At 50.0% G+C, this 18,200-nt stretch overlaps 1 protein-coding gene across 1 annotated transcript; it reads left to right on the top strand.

Moving 5' to 3' along the window:
• The first annotated feature begins 1,747 nt into the window (after positions 1 to 1,747).
• TBX3 (T-box transcription factor 3) lies at positions 1,748 to 13,501 on the top strand. The gene is made up of 8 exons (XM_007938194.1): positions 1,748 to 2,136; positions 3,759 to 4,026; positions 4,961 to 5,020; positions 5,287 to 5,433; positions 7,353 to 7,429; positions 8,486 to 8,643; positions 9,985 to 10,661; positions 13,043 to 13,501. The coding sequence occupies exons 1-8, from the start codon at positions 1,748 to 1,750 to the stop codon at positions 13,499 to 13,501; spliced, it is 2,235 nt and encodes a 744-aa protein (XP_007936385.1).
• The last annotated feature ends 4,699 nt before the right edge of the window (positions 13,502 to 18,200 follow it).

The raw sequence follows: 18,200 nt of genomic DNA, 5'->3' as shown, positions 1-18,200 counted from the left end.
TTCTCTGTTGTGTTAAGACCGACAGTGGGACTTGGAAAAAAGGGGGCGCTGGCACCTCTGGGAGCAAGGGAAAAAAAAAACTAGACTAGCTAGGAATTCAGTCGCGTACAAAACGCTAAACTAACTTTGCCAATGAGAAACCCCTGTAGCCCACACGCTGGTGCGGCCTCCCCCCAGCACTGGACTTTGTCCTGTATCCTTTGAGGTTCATTAAATGTCCCTTTCAGGAAAGACCATCAAGAAAGTCAGGTTTGAAATGAATGGGCTCAAAAGTCAAAGCCCTGAGCCATTTGGGGACCTGGGAGGAGAATCCTCGTGGAGACCTGCTTTTCTCCCCTAGCCAGGAATCTGGAGAAGCTGGTCTGGTTTTTATTACCTTTTATGTTGCTGTGTTTTTTATGATTTGTGTGTGTGTGTATGTGTGTGTGTATGGGTGCCTGGAAAAACCTAGGGATCACAGGATCATGCTAATCGAGTTGTTTGAGGCTTTGGAGAGGAGGTAACCAAAGTTTTTTTTTTTTTTTTTTTCTTTTCCCCTCCCTTGGGCCTGAGGCCAGGGGTTAGGAGCACCCCCAAGGGAGCCACAGGCAGCCCCTGAGATCTAAGATTATGGTGACCTGAGAGTCACGGGCAGGTGTATACTGCACCGACACAGAGAAAGTGACCTGAGCTATTGAACCACCAGTCCCCAGTGTGACAGTTACAGAAAGGGGGGCTGAGGACACCCCCCTCCCAGTGAGAGCCCAGCTCACTCCACAACACCCTGCATTTTTACTTGCTCTCATCATAGGTACACCATGGGGGTGTCCCAAACCTGTTTCCTTAGTCTAGCGACTATGACAGGATGACCGCCTGTCCCTGCCCAAAGCAGACCTGAACTCACACACAGCCATTAATTCCAAGAACAAGAATCCAACCAAGGGACCCTTTTCTTACCTCTGGAGAGCTCCGTTTATATAATTGTTTCCCCCAAAGGGAAGGGATTGGAAAGATTGATTACATATGATGGCTCTTTTTTTTTTTTCTTTCTCATTGGTATTCTCCAGAAGATAACATCTCTAGACTTGGAATCCTGCAAAAAACCAAGTTGTTAATGTAACAACAAAATGAAATGTTTCTGGTCACACAAAGAGACCACCGGCCTCCTCTACCTCATGGCGGTGGCAAAGCATATAAATGAAAAGAAATGTGTCCTGGGGTCATTCTCTCCCTTTTCATCTGTAATTGTCAGTATTGTAATTCCTTACCACCCCCTTCCCCAAGCCAGAATTAAATAAATAAATAAAATCCACTCCCGCACCAGGGTAGTGAAACGCCATAAATTACTTTATTAGATTCATGGAAAAGGTTGGTGTGTGTGTGTGTTTGAGGACAGGGAGTGCGCCATAATGTGTTTTATGATTAATTGCATTGGATGAGAAAATCAAAGTGAAAACATAATTTTAGAATCTGCAGGTTGCCCCTTTTGGCAAACTTTTCCGTGGCCAAACTCTAGCTGTCGTCTGCCCAAAGAAAGGGAGGCATTTCCCGGTTGGATCATTTAGCCCTGGAGTTCCTAGGTTGGCCTGTTCTCTGGGAAGAACAAGCCATCGCTGGAGACTTTTTTTTTTTTTTTTTTTTTTTTTTTTTTTTTTTTTTTTAAACTATGTTCTGTTGTTGAGGGGGAAAAAAAAAAAAGCAAAACCAAAAACAAAACAGCAGCTGCGGACTTGTCCCCGGCTGGAGCCCAGCGCCCCGCCTGGAGTGCATGAGCCTCTCCATGAGAGATCCGGTCATTCCTGGGACAAGCATGGCTTACCATCCGTTCCTACCTCACCGGGCGCCGGACTTCGCCATGAGCGCGGTGCTGGGTCACCAGCCGCCCTTCTTCCCCGCGCTGACTCTGCCTCCCAACGGCGCCGCGGCGCTTTCGCTGCCGGGCGCTCTGGCCAAGCCGATCATGGATCAATTGGTGGGGGCAGCCGAGACCGGCATCCCTTTCTCGTCCCTGGGGCCACAGGCACATCTGAGGCCTCTGAAGACCATGGAGCCCGAAGAGGAGGTGGAGGACGACCCCAAGGTGCACCTCGAGGCTAAAGAGCTTTGGGATCAATTCCACAAGCGAGGCACGGAGATGGTGATTACCAAGTCCGGAAGGTAAGCCACCGGGCCCCCTCTCCAAAAGCTATTGGAGGTTCTTCCCTCTTTATTTCTCTCCTCCCAGAATACTGGGTTTGCCAGTTCCTAAGCCTTGGATGAAAACTTAGTTTCCCTAGAACTCTGTGCAGACTCAGGGCCCTGCCCCAGCGGCAGGAAATTTCAGCTTACCTGGGCGTCTACGGCTGGCAGTTTTTCCTACCTAGGTCTGCGTCCTGTGTTCCCGGCTGGATAGATAGACAATTTTTTCACAGGAGCACAGATTTTTGCAAGAAACAGGGAACCCATCCCACTGCAGGAAGTTCGCAGTTCAAACCTTCCTGGAACATTCTTCTTTGTTGGGGTTGTGTTTTGTATGTTACATTTTTATCTTGCTGAGGGGGGGAAAAGCCACAAAACTTACAGCCCTTTTGTGTGGTAGTGAGAGGCCTGGCATTTGTCCCCCACCTTTTCTGCCCTTCAGCCTGGTTTCTAGGTCTGGAAGGGCCCTGAGCCCGTTTGCACAGACGGAATGGAAAGGCTTTGGAGTTTGTTTGCTCACACCACTTCACAGTCTGCGAGCTGAGGGGGTGGTCAGCAGGGAATTTTGGATAATTAACATTATGTCTGCAGACCTAGGGAGCCAATGGGGAGACACACACTGCTGTTTTATGTGCAAATATTATAAACTACGTTTTACATAATGTTAGAGGACCTGCCTGTCTGAAACCTGCTGGAATGGAAGAGTCCTACGACAGTCATTTCAAATCACTGGTTTCCTTTTTATGGCATTGGAATCTAGAAAGGCTTACAGTTGAGAGGACAAAAATAAAACTCCCCTCTTGATAGCTTCAGCTTTCTGTCTCCTTGCATGCTAAATGAGGCCAAAGTTTGGCATAAATCCTTCCAGGACCCAGAAACTATTTTGTCATTTTCCCAGCGATGGGTTTCCTTTTAAGTCAAGAGTAGTGAATGCCAACACTTGCAGGAATTAAACAGCAATTGGGTGGCACGATCCTCCAGTTTGAGGCTGGCCTGGGGAGTCGGGGAATGTGGTTAGCAGCGCAGGGCAAGCTGGTGATCAGGCCCCAAGTCCGGCCCGATCTGCAGAATTCATTTGCAGAACTCCTTGGAAGGCAGTTTCATTTCGCTAGCAGCGGGACTGCACTTCTGCAACAGGGAGGCGGGTAACTTGACGTTTTACTTCCTTGGTAAGATGAACATTTTCTCATCCATGGGTGGCAGACAATTCTGGCCACTTAACTCAGTCCCACCCCAGGCTGTTTAGAACTAGACACCTACAGAAAAAGATGTGGACAAGAATGTCCATGCAGGGAACAGCCTGTAAAGTCAAACAGAGAAAATGATTTTTTAAAAAATTATTAGAAGATACAGAGAAATGCAGTGCCATAATTATTCTGAATCTCGGGCCTTTTGAAGACAGGAACACGCAGCATAGTTACTACTTCAGACGTCGAAGGAGGAAGCAGTGCTGTATCCCATTTGGCCCTAGACTTAAAAATATAAGCTCACTCGTCTGTCACCATAGGAAGTTTTCATCATGGTTTAAATATTTTAGGATACAAATCTTGGGTTTGAAGTGATTTAAAAAAATTTTTTCCTTTTTCTCTCTGCAATTGTAGGCGAATGTTTCCTCCATTCAAAGTGAGATGTTCTGGGCTGGATAAGAAAGCCAAATATATTTTATTGATGGACATTATAGCTGCTGATGACTGTCGGTATAAATTTCACAATTCTCGGTGGATGGTGGCAGGCAAGGCTGACCCTGAAATGCCAAAGAGAATGTATATTCACCCGGACAGCCCGGCCACTGGGGAGCAGTGGATGTCCAAAGTCGTCACTTTCCACAAACTGAAACTCACCAACAACATTTCGGACAAACACGGATTTGTAAGTTTCACTGTTCCCATCAGTAAAATTCCCTTTCGCCCCTGTAGCAAAGACAGTGGGTCTCTGTTCCCTCTAAAATAGGGTGTTTCTGCTCAGAAGTCTCCCTGGCTTGGTCTCTGTTGTTAACCGTAGCAAAGTTGTTGGATCTGCAACAGAGAATTCTGGGGTGTTTTTCTTCGGGTAATGGGAGACCTGGAGTTCTGAAAGCAACCAGGCGGGAACACTTAACTGGCTCCCGTTCCATAGCAGCTCCAGGTTCTTGGCCAATTCCTGACCTGATAGTGAACTTAAAAACAAATCATTCCGATCTCAAATCCATTTCATAATGGATTTCATCATGCATTTGTTTTTATTTTAAACTATTATGCTCCTGTTTTGAAACCAGCCATATTATTTCTTGGGAGAGTTTTAAGATTCTGAACCTTGACTACGTTGGTTGAATGGTGTGAATACATTTTTAAAAGTTGGGTTTCCTTGTACTTTTAAAATAATAATAATTGGGCTTATGTGAAAGTCAGGTTGACTTGAAATGAGGGACTTGGCTCTTCGGTGTAAAGATTGTATGGGTGTCGCGTGTGTTGGGTTCAGTGCGAGAGCACTCAGAAACATGGAGGAAACTTGAATTGCTTGGAAAAGTCAGGCCAAGGACCTTTTGCCCTTTCCCTTACCCCTCCCCAACATTTCAATAAAATAAACAAAGTGATAAGCGGGGAATAAGCAGAAAGATCAGGCCCAGGAAGACGTGAATGGCAAGGAAATGTCTCTTGCCGGCAGGAATTGCATTTGCAGCCTTGATTTGATTAAGGCATAACTATTCCTCTCTAGAGTTCAGCCTTTTAGGGACTTTAAGTGGATTGGGCTCGTCAATTAGTGGGCGCTTAAAGTCCTGGATCATTTTGTAAATTAAAATGCATGTTTTTCTCTATCTTTTAAGACTTTGGCCTTCCCAAGTGATCACGCAACGTGGCAGGGGAATTATAGTTTTGGTACTCAGGTAGGCTAGGGTTCAAGGTACGAATGAACCTTAGATGGTGAGGGTGGGGGGTGACCCTTTGGAAATTGAGGAGCTCATTGGTATTCTCCAGAAGATAACATCCGTGGAGTGAAATGTACCCAAGGAGGTACCGTACCCCAAGGAGGTGGGCTCGGTCCAAGCTTGGTACCCTGCGGTGGGGAGATGTCAGCTTGGCAGGGGTGTCCTCAGATCCCTGTTATCCTGCTAAATCCTCTTTCTCTGTGTGTCTCCGCCCTGCCCTGCAGACTATATTGAACTCCATGCACAAGTACCAGCCCCGTTTCCACATCGTCAGGGCCAATGACATCTTGAAACTTCCCTATAGTACATTTCGGACATACTTGTTCCCGGAAACCGAGTTTATCGCTGTGACGGCCTATCAGAATGATAAGGTAACCTAATGGGATTTTTCTTTGCACTGAAGGTATTTCTCCTCTCCTTCCAGCTGCTTTGGGTAAGGATGAGCAAGTTTCAAGACAGCTGGGGTGGGACTCTTGAGTTCTCTGTTGTGTTAAGACCGACAGTGGGACTTGGAAAAAAGGGGGCGCTGGCACCTCTGGGAGCAAGGGAAAAAAAAAACTAGACTAGCTAGGAATTCAGTCGCGTACAAAACGCTAAACTAACTTTGCCAATGAGAAACCCCTGTAGCCCACACGCTGGTGCGGCCTCCCCCCAGCACTGGACTTTGTCCTGTATCCTTTGAGGTTCATTAAATGTCCCTTTCAGGAAAGACCATCAAGAAAGTCAGGTTTGAAATGAATGGGCTCAAAAGTCAAAGCCCTGAGCCATTTGGGGACCTGGGAGGAGAATCCTCGTGGAGACCTGCTTTTCTCCCCTAGCCAGGAATCTGGAGAAGCTGGTCTGGTTTTTATTACCTTTTATGTTGCTGTGTTTTTTATGATTTGTGTGTGTGTGTATGTGTGTGTGTATGGGTGCCTGGAAAAACCTAGGGATCACAGGATCATGCTAATCGAGTTGTTTGAGGCTTTGGAGAGGAGGTAACCAAAGTTTTTTTTTTTTTTTTTTTCTTTTCCCCTCCCTTGGGCCTGAGGCCAGGGGTTAGGAGCACCCCCAAGGGAGCCACAGGCAGCCCCTGAGATCTAAGATTATGGTGACCTGAGAGTCACGGGCAGGTGTATACTGCACCGACACAGAGAAAGTGACCTGAGCTATTGAACCACCAGTCCCCAGTGTGACAGTTACAGAAAGGGGGGCTGAGGACACCCCCCTCCCAGTGAGAGCCCAGCTCACTCCACAACACCCTGCATTTTTACTTGCTCTCATCATAGGTACACCATGGGGGTGTCCCAAACCTGTTTCCTTAGTCTAGCGACTATGACAGGATGACCGCCTGTCCCTGCCCAAAGCAGACCTGAACTCACACACAGCCATTAATTCCAAGAACAAGAATCCAACCAAGGGACCCTTTTCTTACCTCTGGAGAGCTCCGTTTATATAATTGTTTCCCCCAAAGGGAAGGGATTGGAAAGATTGATTACATATGATGGCTCTTTTTTTTTTTTCTTTCTCATTGGTATTCTCCAGAAGATAACATCTCTAGACTTGGAATCCTGCAAAAAACCAAGTTGTTAATGTAACAACAAAATGAAATGTTTCTGGTCACACAAAGAGACCACCGGCCTCCTCTACCTCATGGCGGTGGCAAAGCATATAAATGAAAAGAAATGTGTCCTGGGGTCATTCTCTCCCTTTTCATCTGTAATTGTCAGTATTGTAATTCCTTACCACCCCCTTCCCCAAGCCAGAATTAAATAAATAAATAAAATCCACTCCCGCACCAGGGTAGTGAAACGCCATAAATTACTTTATTAGATTCATGGAAAAGGTTGGTGTGTGTGTGTGTTTGAGGACAGGGAGTGCGCCATAATGTGTTTTATGATTAATTGCATTGGATGAGAAAATCAAAGTGAAAACATAATTTTAGAATCTGCAGGTTGCCCCTTTTGGCAAACTTTTCCGTGGCCAAACTCTAGCTGTCGTCTGCCCAAAGAAAGGGAGGCATTTCCCGGTTGGATCATTTAGCCCTGGAGTTCCTAGGTTGGCCTGTTCTCTGGGAAGAACAAGCCATCGCTGGAGACTTTTTTTTTTTTTTTTTTTTGGTTTTTCTCTCAGCGCCCTGCAAACTGGACCTCCAGCCTGCTTCCTTTCTCTTCCCACCTGGCCTACTTGTATGTGTAGGTCTTCTGTTAACAGTCACATTTCTAGGAGATGGCTGGGTTGGGGGAAACCCTCCCAAAACATTCTAGAAAAGGAAGCTAATGTCTCTTTCTCCCTGTGTCTCCTCCGGTAGATAACTCAGTTAAAAATAGACAACAACCCTTTCGCAAAAGGTTTCCGGGACACTGGAAATGGCAGAAGAGAAAAAAGGTGAGTTGAGACATTTTCCTAGATCATTGATGAATAACGTCCTTCTTAGAGCCCTCAGGTTCCAAGTGTTGGAAGTGAGGTGAGAAACATGCAGGAACAGTTTACCTCCCCCCACCCCTGCCAGTGGCTTACAGATGCTAGACATTTCCTACCTCCTACTTGTTACCTTGAAGGAAATTAACTAGGTGACACCTTAGTCATCTCTGGAAGAAAAGTCTCAGGGATTACAGATTCTATAAGGATGTGTATTAATTCCTGATTAATTTCAGGTCTTCCTGGGCAAGTCCCAAAAAAGAACTAAGCCATTCACAGCACGCTGTGGAATTTCTGCAGTCTTGTTTTCCAAATGCCACCAGACAGAACCAAGGCCCCTTGAGAAGACTAGAGCTCCCTCCTTCATGTGTCTACGGATCATTTTGCATTAAGGAGACAGCTGGATAGTATGTGAAAGAAGCTGTCCCCCTCCTCACCCCATTTCCAAGAATTTCTAAAATCACCCAGATTTTTAACCTATGCCCTTGGGGGCAGGGTGGGCATTACAAAGTTGTTCTAAAATCTAACTAGATTTTTACTCCAATTAATGTGTTGGTGAAGCGATTACAGTAAAGTGCACCATGAAATAACCACTTCCTGGCAATCGTACAGGCATTCAGGAGCTTGGTAGGCTGAGGGCAGACATTATGTTCCCATTCCCCTCCTTCTGTGAGGCCAGCTGTTGAGCAGGTTCTTGCCAGCTCCAACCTCGACCTTTGGTTTAAAAATTTCAAAGCCCAAGCAAATGCCCCTTCCGTAGTTGTCCCCACTGAACCACCTTGGAACCAACCCAACCAAAGCCACCTTCTTTCCTCTGCCCTCCTCTGCCACACTGTCCCTTCTGCCCAGTTCGAGGGTCAGGGACAATGGCTGGGTGTGTGTGTGGCCAGCCTGGGGCTGGCTGATTTCAGAGAATTAGTGTGGTCAGGGTGAGGTGTATATGTGCCTCTTTGGCAACCAGAGAGAAACAAAGAGGGGAAATGGATTACGCTCTCTAACACTGGGTGTGGGCTTCTGCCACAGAAAACAGCTGACCCTTCAGTCCATGAGGGTGTTTGACGAAAGGCACAAGAAGGAGAATGGGACCTCGGATGAATCCTCCAGCGAGCAGGCCGCCTTCAACTGCTTTGCCCAGTCTTCATCCCCTGCAGTGTCCACGGTGGGGACATCGAATCTCAAAGGTGAGCCCGGTCACCTCTGTGATGACCGCAGGTCCTCAGGGCCTGGGAGGAGTGGAAGGGGTTGTGGGTGACACCGGCCAGGGGACTTCCCAAAAGCTACAGAGCCTCTAGAAGTTCCATAAACAGGAGCCACATTGGGAAGGGTACAAGGAGCACTCAGAACCACTTCTCCAAACCTTGATTTGGCTGGAGAGGGGAGTGTCTGTATATTCCGTCTCTGGGGACAGTTCTGAAATGGGCCTGGACCATGTCTCTCTTATCTCTCTCTCTCTCATATCAACCTAGTGACTGACTGACTTTCTGGCCATCTTTGAACTCTAGGTTAAAATGTGTTGGCCAGTGGGGGACAGGCCGAGAAGGGGATTTTCTGTCACCTGTAACAGGGAAGGTAGCTGAGAACACTGGAGAGACATGGTTGACCTATTGGGGGGCGGGGTAGGGTCAGGTAGAGCCCCAGGGATCTGAGCGAGGAGGGGGAGGGGATGAATGAGCTGATTCAAATCCCCGGCCCGTTTCCTGTGTTTAAAGAGCAAGCAGTATTTATATGGAAAGACACATACACGCTTTCTCAATGGGAAACCTGTTTTTAAGTGAAATAAAATGAAAGTCCTTTATGTCTTTAATCCATTTCAGCTTTGAACATCAAATAGGATCCCTTTTACTCTTGTGGCTGATGGAACACCCGTAGAGGGTGTGGTGAAGGGGGGAAAGCATCTATGGTTGTCTCCATCACCCCTTTCTGTCTGCAGTGACAGGGGCAAACACAGGGAAGCTTCCATTGAGTGCGTACTGTGCGGGAGGGGTGCCCATTGCTCCCATTAACGAATTCAGATGTCAGGGTTCTGGTCAAACAAATCCTTCCAAAATAATTCACAAATATGTGGAAGGTGCCGACCTCCATCACTCAGTAAACAAAAGACTTGGAAAGTAGAGTGTGTTTCTGCAGTGAATTTAGAGTGAGCCAGATTTTTTTAAAAATGTGAATTTGCAATTAAATGAGAACGTGCATGTATGGGCAGTGCTGGACACAGTGGAAACTGAGTAGATGCTTGTTTAAAGAAAAAGACCATCATAAATAACAAACAGCTGCCGATTTGAAAGGTGGGTGGTCAGCTGGGTTTAAATACCTCCAATGTACTATTATTAGCTTTTCCTGAATCCTCTCAACCAAGTTGTCAGCTATTAGTAGTCCCATTTTGCAGATGAGAAAACTGAGGTGTAGAGAAGTTAAGGGACTTGTTGGGAGTTGCACAGTTAGTAAGTGGCGGAGGAGCTGGGATTCCAACGGGAACTGAAATGAAGCTAAAGGCCTGTCCCCCACCTCCCCCGCCCCCATGGTAGATCTGTGTCCCAGCGAGGCCGAGAGCGACGCCGAGGCTGAAAGCAAAGAGGAGCACGGCCCCGAGGCCTGCGACGCGGCCAAGATCTCCACCACCACGTCGGAGGAGCCGTGTCGCGACAACAGCAGCCCGGCTGCCAAGGCGCACCTCTTCGCGGCCGAGCCCGGCGGCCGGCCCCGGGACAGCGGCCGGCTGGACAAGGCGTCGCCCGACTCTCGCCATAGCCCGGCCACCATCTCATCCAGCACCCGTGGCCTGGGCGCCGAGGAGCGCCGGAGCCCGGGCCGCGAGGGGGCGGTGACGGCCAAGGCCGAGGAGGCGCGCGCGCTGCCGGGCAAGGAGGCCTTCGCACCACTCACGGTGCAGACGGACGCGGCTGCCGCGCACCTGGGCCAGGGCCCCCTGCCGGGGCTCGGCTTCGCCCCCGGCCTGGCGGGCCAGCAGTTCTTCAACGGGCACCCGCTCTTCCTGCACCCAGGCCAGTTTGCCATGGGGGGCGCCTTCTCCAGCATGGCTGCTGGCATGGGGCCCCTACTGGCCACCGTGTCGGGAGCCTCGACCGGCGTCTCGGGCCTGGATTCCACAGCCATGGCCTCCGCTGCGGCGGCGCAGGGACTGTCGGGAGCGTCGGCGGCCACCCTGCCCTTCCACCTCCAGCAGCACGTCTTGGCTTCTCAGGTACTTGTACGGGTCCTGCCACCCCTCCCCTTCTTTCTTTCCTTCCCGCCTTTTGATTCCAGACCCTCACCTAGTCCCCTTGCCGAGTAGCTTTAAATAATTTTTTTTGAGCCATTATTAGGTGGCAAGCTTAGCTCGTTGATTTATCACAGACTCACCTCTCTCCAAAAAAACTTTATAAAAATATTTTTCTACATTAAGAGTTGTTTCCAGCACTGTACATAGTTGGGAATAATGACAGTGGCTTCTCGCAGCACTTCCTCTGTGCCAGACACTTCTAAGTCCTTGATCTAACCTGACTCCTTTAATCCAAAACATCAGAGGAAGGCCCAGAGATGTTGGGTACTTTGCCCAAGGTTACTCAGCTGGAAGGTGGAGGAATCTGACACCAGATCCCATGGCAAGCTCTGATTTGAGCTCCTGAGTTGAAAGGTCTCTTGAATGTTTCCTAGCCAGCTCTCCCCCAGGAATGAGACCAGAAGATGAGGCCTGGGAAAAAGGAAAGTGAGCCTTTGGTAGAAGTTGATTATTCCTTTCAGTCTTTCTGCCCAATTCACAGCTCTTTCCCTTCCCCTTCCCCAGTGGGGCAGCCCTTTCCCCCAAAGGGTTAAGAGCTTGTGCCTGTGTGGGAAATGTCAGAGGAGCAGACAGGCAGAGGCTAGGGCAGGCCCAGCTGCCCTGCAGAGCTCAGACATGCTGAGGGACGGGTGGCGGGGAGAAGTCGGAGGCCACTGCTGACGCTCTGAGCCGGTTAACCTGGCTTCTGCACGCTCTGGCCTTCTGTTTTGTCTGAGTGAATTCGTCTCCCTTTTCTGAGCCAAAAGGCAAGACCGGTCTCCACTTTGAGGGGAGGGTACTGAGGAAAGGGTTGGCTTCTGGCCTCTCTCACTTTCCTATCTCCTCTGCTGGCTTCCCCCTGAAGACCCTGTGGGAGGTGGGTAGACATAGGTGGGCCAGGGGCTGTCCAGGCCAAGAAGCACTTACTACCAGAGAGAGAACTGGACCCAACCACGACCTTTGAATTTGAAGATTGGTTTTTGCCACTAACTAGCTGAGTGAATCTTACAGGCAGTTTTTCCACCTGTAACACCACCTAATAGGCTAGGTGATATCTTTGTTCCCGTTTATAGCAAACGTCCTTTGACTCCCCCCCTTCCCTGTCTTTCCTTTTTGGTTAAGATCTTCCTTGGGTTTTCTAGGGTAGGTGTGGGGCAAGTGCAAGAATGGAACAATGATCCTAATTCATGTCACATAACATAAGCCCTCTGGTTTCCACTCAGCCACCTTTGTGGGGCACCCCAAATCTGTAGTTCCATTTAACAGGTGCAGCTACTCACCCTGATGTGAGAATTTTTAATGGGCCTAGGGTCAGGTATGGAAGCTCTAGTGGCATAGTGCCTAAGGCATCTGACTGCTAACCAGAAGGCTGGCAGTTCAAACCCACCAGCTACTCCTCGGAAGGAAGACTGGGCAATCTACTTCTATAAGAGATATTGCCTCGGAAACCCACGGAGGGGTCGCTAGGAGTTGGAGGGCCAGGTCTACCAGTAAAAAAAAAAAAAAAAAACAACTCAGCTGTGGTGGAGTTACAATGAGTGACCCCTCCTGGGGTTCCTGAGGCGGTATCTCTATGGAAGTAGATTGCCCAGTCTTCCTTCCATAGAGTGTCTGGTGGGTTTGAACCACCAACCTTCTGCTTAGCAAATGCCTGAGGCACTACACCACCAGAGCTCCCAGGTGTATCAGTACTTGGTTACTAATTGAAACATTGGCAGGTTCGAATCTACCTAGCAGCTCTGCCAGAGAAAAACCATATGGGGCAGTTCTACTCTGTCGCCAGGGGTCGCTATGAGTCAGAATCACCTGGAGGGCAACCAACTAACAAGAAGAAACTCATTTACCATCCAAAGTCCTCCATAAGTATATCAATTACTTAATATTTTCCTGTGCGTTTTTTTCTGCCTGTGAGAAAGCTGAAGGCGCTCTGGTGGCATAGTGCCTAAGGCATTTGACAGCTAACCAGAAGGCTGGCGGTTCAAACCCACCAGCCACTCCGCGGAAGGAAGCCGGCAATGTACTTCCGTTAGGATTTACCGCCTCGGCAACCCAAAGAGGGTCACCATGAGTCGGACTCGACTCGGTGGCAGTGAGTTTGGTTTTGGTTTTTTTAATAAGAAAGCTGAGGCCTAGAGAGATGTCGCTTGCCCTGAGGTGACACAGCTAACGTTTGAATTTAAGGCAGCCTGAGTCTTCTCCCTGCCTTCCCCCTCCCCATCAATGGAGAAGGATTAATGATTGTCCAAAGGAGTTATTTTGGGGGTGGGTGCACTGGGCCCCTCCCCACCCTCTGACTCAGGCCTGTCTTGCTCTTCCTTCCCCAGGGCCTGGCCATGTCGCCTTTCGGAAGCCTGTTCCCCTACCCCTACACATACATGGCGGCCGCGGCGGCTGCCTCCTCGGCGGCAGCCTCCAACTCGGTGCACCGCCACCCTTTCCTGAACCTGAACACCATGCGTCCGCGCCTGCGCTACAGCCCCTATTCCATCCCCGTGCCGGTGCCTGACAGCAGCGGCCTGCTCACCACCCTGCCGTCTATGGCGGCGGCCGCGGGGCCTCTGGACGGCAAAGCCGCCACCCTGGCCGCTAGCCCGGCCTCGGCGGCCGTGGACTCGGGCTCGGAACTCAACAGCCGCTCCTCCACGCTCTCCTCCAGCTCCGTGTCCATGTCGCCCAAACTCTGCGCGGAGAAGGAGGCGGCCACCAGCGAGCTGCAGAGTATCCAGCGATTGGTCAGCGGCTTGGAAGCCAAGCCCGACAGGTCCCGCAGCGCATCCCCGTAAGCCCGTCCCCAGAAAAGTCTCTTCATTCCAGTCCAGTCGAGTCTGCAGAGCACTTTCTTGGGTGTAATAAGATAGAGCGCGGGGGGGGTGCCATGAGCTTAGCCCTTCCACTGGGCAGGCGCGTCTGGGAAGGGGTCCCTGAGTCCCCGAGAGAATGCGCTAGAGACAAGCCCAGTCCTCTTGGCGTGGTCTCTGTACCGGGTGTACATCCGGGATCTGGCCCAGGTTTGGGGGGCCCAGAAGCGTCTGTTGCGTTGCGCTACCGGGGGGTGGGAGTGGAAAGCATTTCTGCCCAGAGCAGCTTCTAGCCAGGCAAGGGCTGGGAGCTGTGGAAGAGAAAAGATAGCCAAGCCCACCAATGGGGTGAGATGTGGAAAAGCATCTATCTCCTCCCGCGGGGATTCCTATTTTTCCTTCGCTGTCAAGTGAGAGAGAGAAAAAAAAAAAAAAAAACGTATAACATACTAAAATAATGGGGACAAATGAATACATGAACGTGATTCTGTTGGGGATTAAAAAGTTTCTATTGATTGACTCGAATATCAGTTCTTAATAAATTACGAGCAACCTTGTTTGGGGAGGGAGGTCCCCGGCCCTCCTTGTTTAGTCTATATTAAGGAAATCTGTGTCTTTTTACTATCTTGTGATGTTTTAAGAGGCGCTATAGGTCTCTTCTTGCATGTTCCACGGTAATGTACTTTGTGGGTTTTTTTTTTTTTTTTTGAACGCTTGCTTTTAGAGAAAAAAAAAGAAAAACAAACAACAGGACTCCCAACCCCTGCTCCCCAATCTTTAGCCCTCAAATTGGCAACCCCAAGGTGTGTATGTGTGTGTGTAGTCCGGAGAAGTTGAAGGGGGGTTGGGGAAAACACAGCCAATGAATTTATTTGATGGAAGCTCTGTGGCCAGATACATGTCTCTCGAGCAGTTCTTTCTTTTTCCTGTATATGCAATGACAAGGTTTTAAAAATAATAAAGAAGAAGCGAGACTATTAGACAAAGTATTTATGTAATTATTTGATAACTCTTGTAAATAGGTGGAATATGAATGCTTGGAAATTCGATTTTAATTTATTGACATTGTACATAGTTCTCTGTAAATAGGATTCCCACTGTCAAGCTTTCGTGTCCTTGTTGCCCCTTTAGTCAGTTTGACTTCAAGGCCACCGGATCGCTTTTAAAACTGAAAAACACCCTTTAAAGCTGCACCAACACATTTTCGAAAGAGTTGCCTGCAAAAATTTTAATTTAATTTTTTTTTTTTTTTTTTACATCCAAGAGTGGAGGGAAATGCCACTGCTTGTTTTAGCCAAAATTGGGGAGAGGGGTGCCACTCCCCAGGTTCTCCTATCAATTCCATAAAATATAACTCCCCAGGAGTGATGCCAAAGTTGCTGGGGGGACTGGGAGGATAGTACAGAGACTGCCTGGATGGTCTGTTTTTCTTCTATGTTTCTATCTGCTAGTTTCCCATTTCCTCAAAACAAGGTGGTATTTACTGCTGTTGTCGATATTGATGGTGTTTTGCCTCGAGAGATATTCACAGTTCACGAGTCAGGTGCTGAAAGATGATTGAAAGGAAAAAAAATCATGAAGGTATATTTTGTGTTACAATTGTTCATGAGTTCTTTGGTTTTCTGTATTTTTTTTCCCCTCTCTTTAAAAAAACATTACCGAAATTTCAATAAATTTTTATTGAAATGTCTCTGGGCCTCATGTTAATTGCTTTCTTTAGGAAACTAACTTTTGTGAAGGTGAAGAGAGGATTCCATCCCTTCCCACCCACCCCTCCTTCCTTCCCCCCTGGTCTTTGCCTTTAAATATTAAGACCGCCCCCAGTGAACCAAGAAGAGTTGTCACTCAAGTTACAAAGCTAAAAACAAAAGTCCCTTACTCTGGCAAAGGGAGCCGCTTCGATCTGAAATTACTTTTCCTTTAAATTAGGGAGTAAAAACGGAGACGGAATTTGGGGGAGGGGCGCTTGGAAATCGGATAGACTAGCAATTTCGGATACTAAGTTGTACTGGGGAAAAACTGTTTCGCTCCCCAAGTCACCTTTTCCCACACGAATGCCGCCAAAAATGAGTTCAGGAACTGCGAACTTTTTCGTTTTCACTTGCTCTCCCTTTCCACATTGATCTGGAAGAATCCACGGTAAAAAACAAAAACAAAAACAACCTCCCCTCACCAGTGTTTGGCGCGGGAAAAGACTAGCAGAATCCGCGCGCAGCCAGACCTCGATGTTGGAGAAGTGGGCGAGAGACTCCACGTCCGCCCCCCCCACCGCCAGCAGTCTCTGGGGTCCCAATTGGACCGGGCTGACCCAAGGCGCCCCTACAAGGCTCCATCCTTTCTCTAGGTTGCACTTGGGAAGCGCGGCCATTCGGCGCACACTGAGCTGGGCCCTGCAAGGGAAAAGGTAACTGCCAGGAAAGTCTTTGCACGAGAAAGGTAATTCCAGGTCGCATATTTGACCCCCTCCGGGGGAAAAGTCAGCCGGGCGGCCAACACCCTCCACAGTTCTCCCCTCCAACCCGTCTCCGGGCAGTTCGGGGAGTTGCCTTTTGAAGTTCAATTTATCTTAGAAACATTCAATAAAAAATGGTGAAGCGGCTGCCGGTCTTTTGGTCTCCCAGGCTCCCCACCCCCCAGCCTCGCCTCAGAGGTGTGTTGAGGGGGGCGGGGAGAAGGCTGGAAGGTTCTGGAGGGTTAGTCAGTCCCCAGGCCTTTTCTTGCCCTGGGGGCCGTGACGTGAGGACCCAGTCGGAGTCTGCTTGGCGGCTGCCTCCCCTTCCCCCCATCCCCGAAGTCCGCCAGCCTGGCCCCAGGTCCCTGTCACCTAGGAGCCGGCCGAATGGCAGGCGAAAAGGATCCCCTCCCATCTTAAGGGAATCGGGAGGGAGGTGTTTGGAGAGGGGGGCAAAGCCCTTTCCATTCGGCCGAGCACGTGGGGACCCCCACCGCACTCCTGGGGTGGGGGCGGGGGAGACAAGGTGGAGGTGGGGGAGTCTCCGAGGCCCAGAGCACACAGCCTGGGGGCCTTTGAGGAGTTAGCGCCCAGGTGGAGCCAGAGTTCCCCAGGGCGCGCGCCGGATGCGCAGAGGAGCCTGAGAGCCGGGCGGGATCTTGGCCCCACGATTGCGCGCGGTGCCTGCGCCCCTGAGAAGCTGCACTCTCAGGTGGGAGAGAAAACCACTGCGCCTCAATGAGGGAAGAAACGCTGCGCTTGGCTCTTTCTGTCCAGATTCGTTCACCTCTGTCCCTCCCCACCCCCCAGTTCGGGGACGGTGCTGAGACGCGTGGGTCCTGCCTCTCCTCGGGACTGGCCTTTTCCTTTTTTTTCCTTTTAATCTCCTGTGTATCTGATTTGTATATAGTGATGTTAATGAGTAACTCTTGTGGCGCTGATGGACGGGGTGAACTGCTCGCAATCTCTCTGGATTTCGTTGTCTATTACTCACCTGGCGCCGGTCGCAATCTCGCCGCAGGCTTTATGGTGGGGCGGCGGACGCCGCGGAGGCCACTCCGGGCCGGCGCCTTCGCTTTTTTTTTTTTTTTTTCCCCGGGCTTCGAGTGCCACCTATCTGTCTGACCCGCGAATGCGCCGCAGCGGACGCTCGCTCTGCACTCCCCGCGCCTCCCCGGATCCAGAGCTTCAAGTTGGTGCCTTTCTCATCCCACCACCCCCAGCCCGCGCGCTCCCCCGACCCAGCCCCAGCCTCGGAAGAGGCGACCCTCCTCTCTTTCCTGGGTATCGCTTTCACTTCTCCTTGGGCCTCAGATGAGAAAAACAGTCCTTCCAAGCCCTTGTGTTTCCAAAGAACGTTTGGTAATTCAGGGAGAAGACGTTTGCGCCTCGTCCCGTCGCCAAGTACCTTGCTGCTGTGTGTAGAATCTCGGGCAGACCCCACCCCTGTCCTCCACCTGAATCCCGGGTGGATAGATGGGAAGAGAAAGGATTTCCACGTCCCCAACTTACACCTCCGTATCTCCCCTTACTGCGACTTCGCTTTCCTCACAAGCTCCCTTCCTTCCTCTAGAACTTTGGAATATTTTTATTTTTTAATCTGGCCGCGTCTACAGGGACAAAGGCCACAGTTCTTGGGAGCAGCCACTCTTGAGGTCCCGGCTGGGGCTGGGGTCAGCCACCTCGGCCTGCGGGGCCCAGCGACTTGGTCATATGGAGATTTAAGGTGACAAATGCGGGTGCCAGCTGGAGCCCTCCGCCCCCTCCCCTTCGGACGGTTCCCAGTCGGGCTGAGCCCTGGCGTCTGCAATCGGCGAACTGGAGGGGTGGGCTCGCCTTTTGCTAGGCTTTAAGCCGCGGCTGAAGGCGTCCGGGTTCCTGCTGACCTCCTGGCGCTAATTGCAGGGGCCGAAGGGCGCGCTCGGGCAGAGCCAGGGGTCACGACCCTGCGCTCCCTGCTCTGGGTCCTGGCAAGCCCGAAGGAGCCGCGGGTGTGGTGTGCAAAAGTGTTTATATGCGTGTATGCATGTATGTATTTGTAAGATCTGCGCCGTCCTCGGACCCACCTTTCCTTTGTGGGGAAAGTTCCCGGCGTATAGGCCCTTAAAAAAACTCCATCCAAGAAGAAAAACCGGGTCCTGACCTTTCGCCTAAGCGAGCAGACAGGCAGCCGCCTTTGCTCGCTGCAAGAGGCTTGAAATGCTTAGCGGTCTCAAACTTTCTGCCTCGCTG

The sequence above is a fragment of the Orycteropus afer genome, unplaced genomic scaffold (genome assembly GCF_000298275.1).
Source record: "Orycteropus afer afer isolate SDZICR_OR568_19922 unplaced genomic scaffold, OryAfe1.0 scaffold00048, whole genome shotgun sequence".
NCBI lineage: Eukaryota > Metazoa > Chordata > Mammalia > Tubulidentata > Orycteropodidae > Orycteropus > Orycteropus afer.
This window is presented reverse-complemented; position numbering and strand designations above follow the sequence as displayed.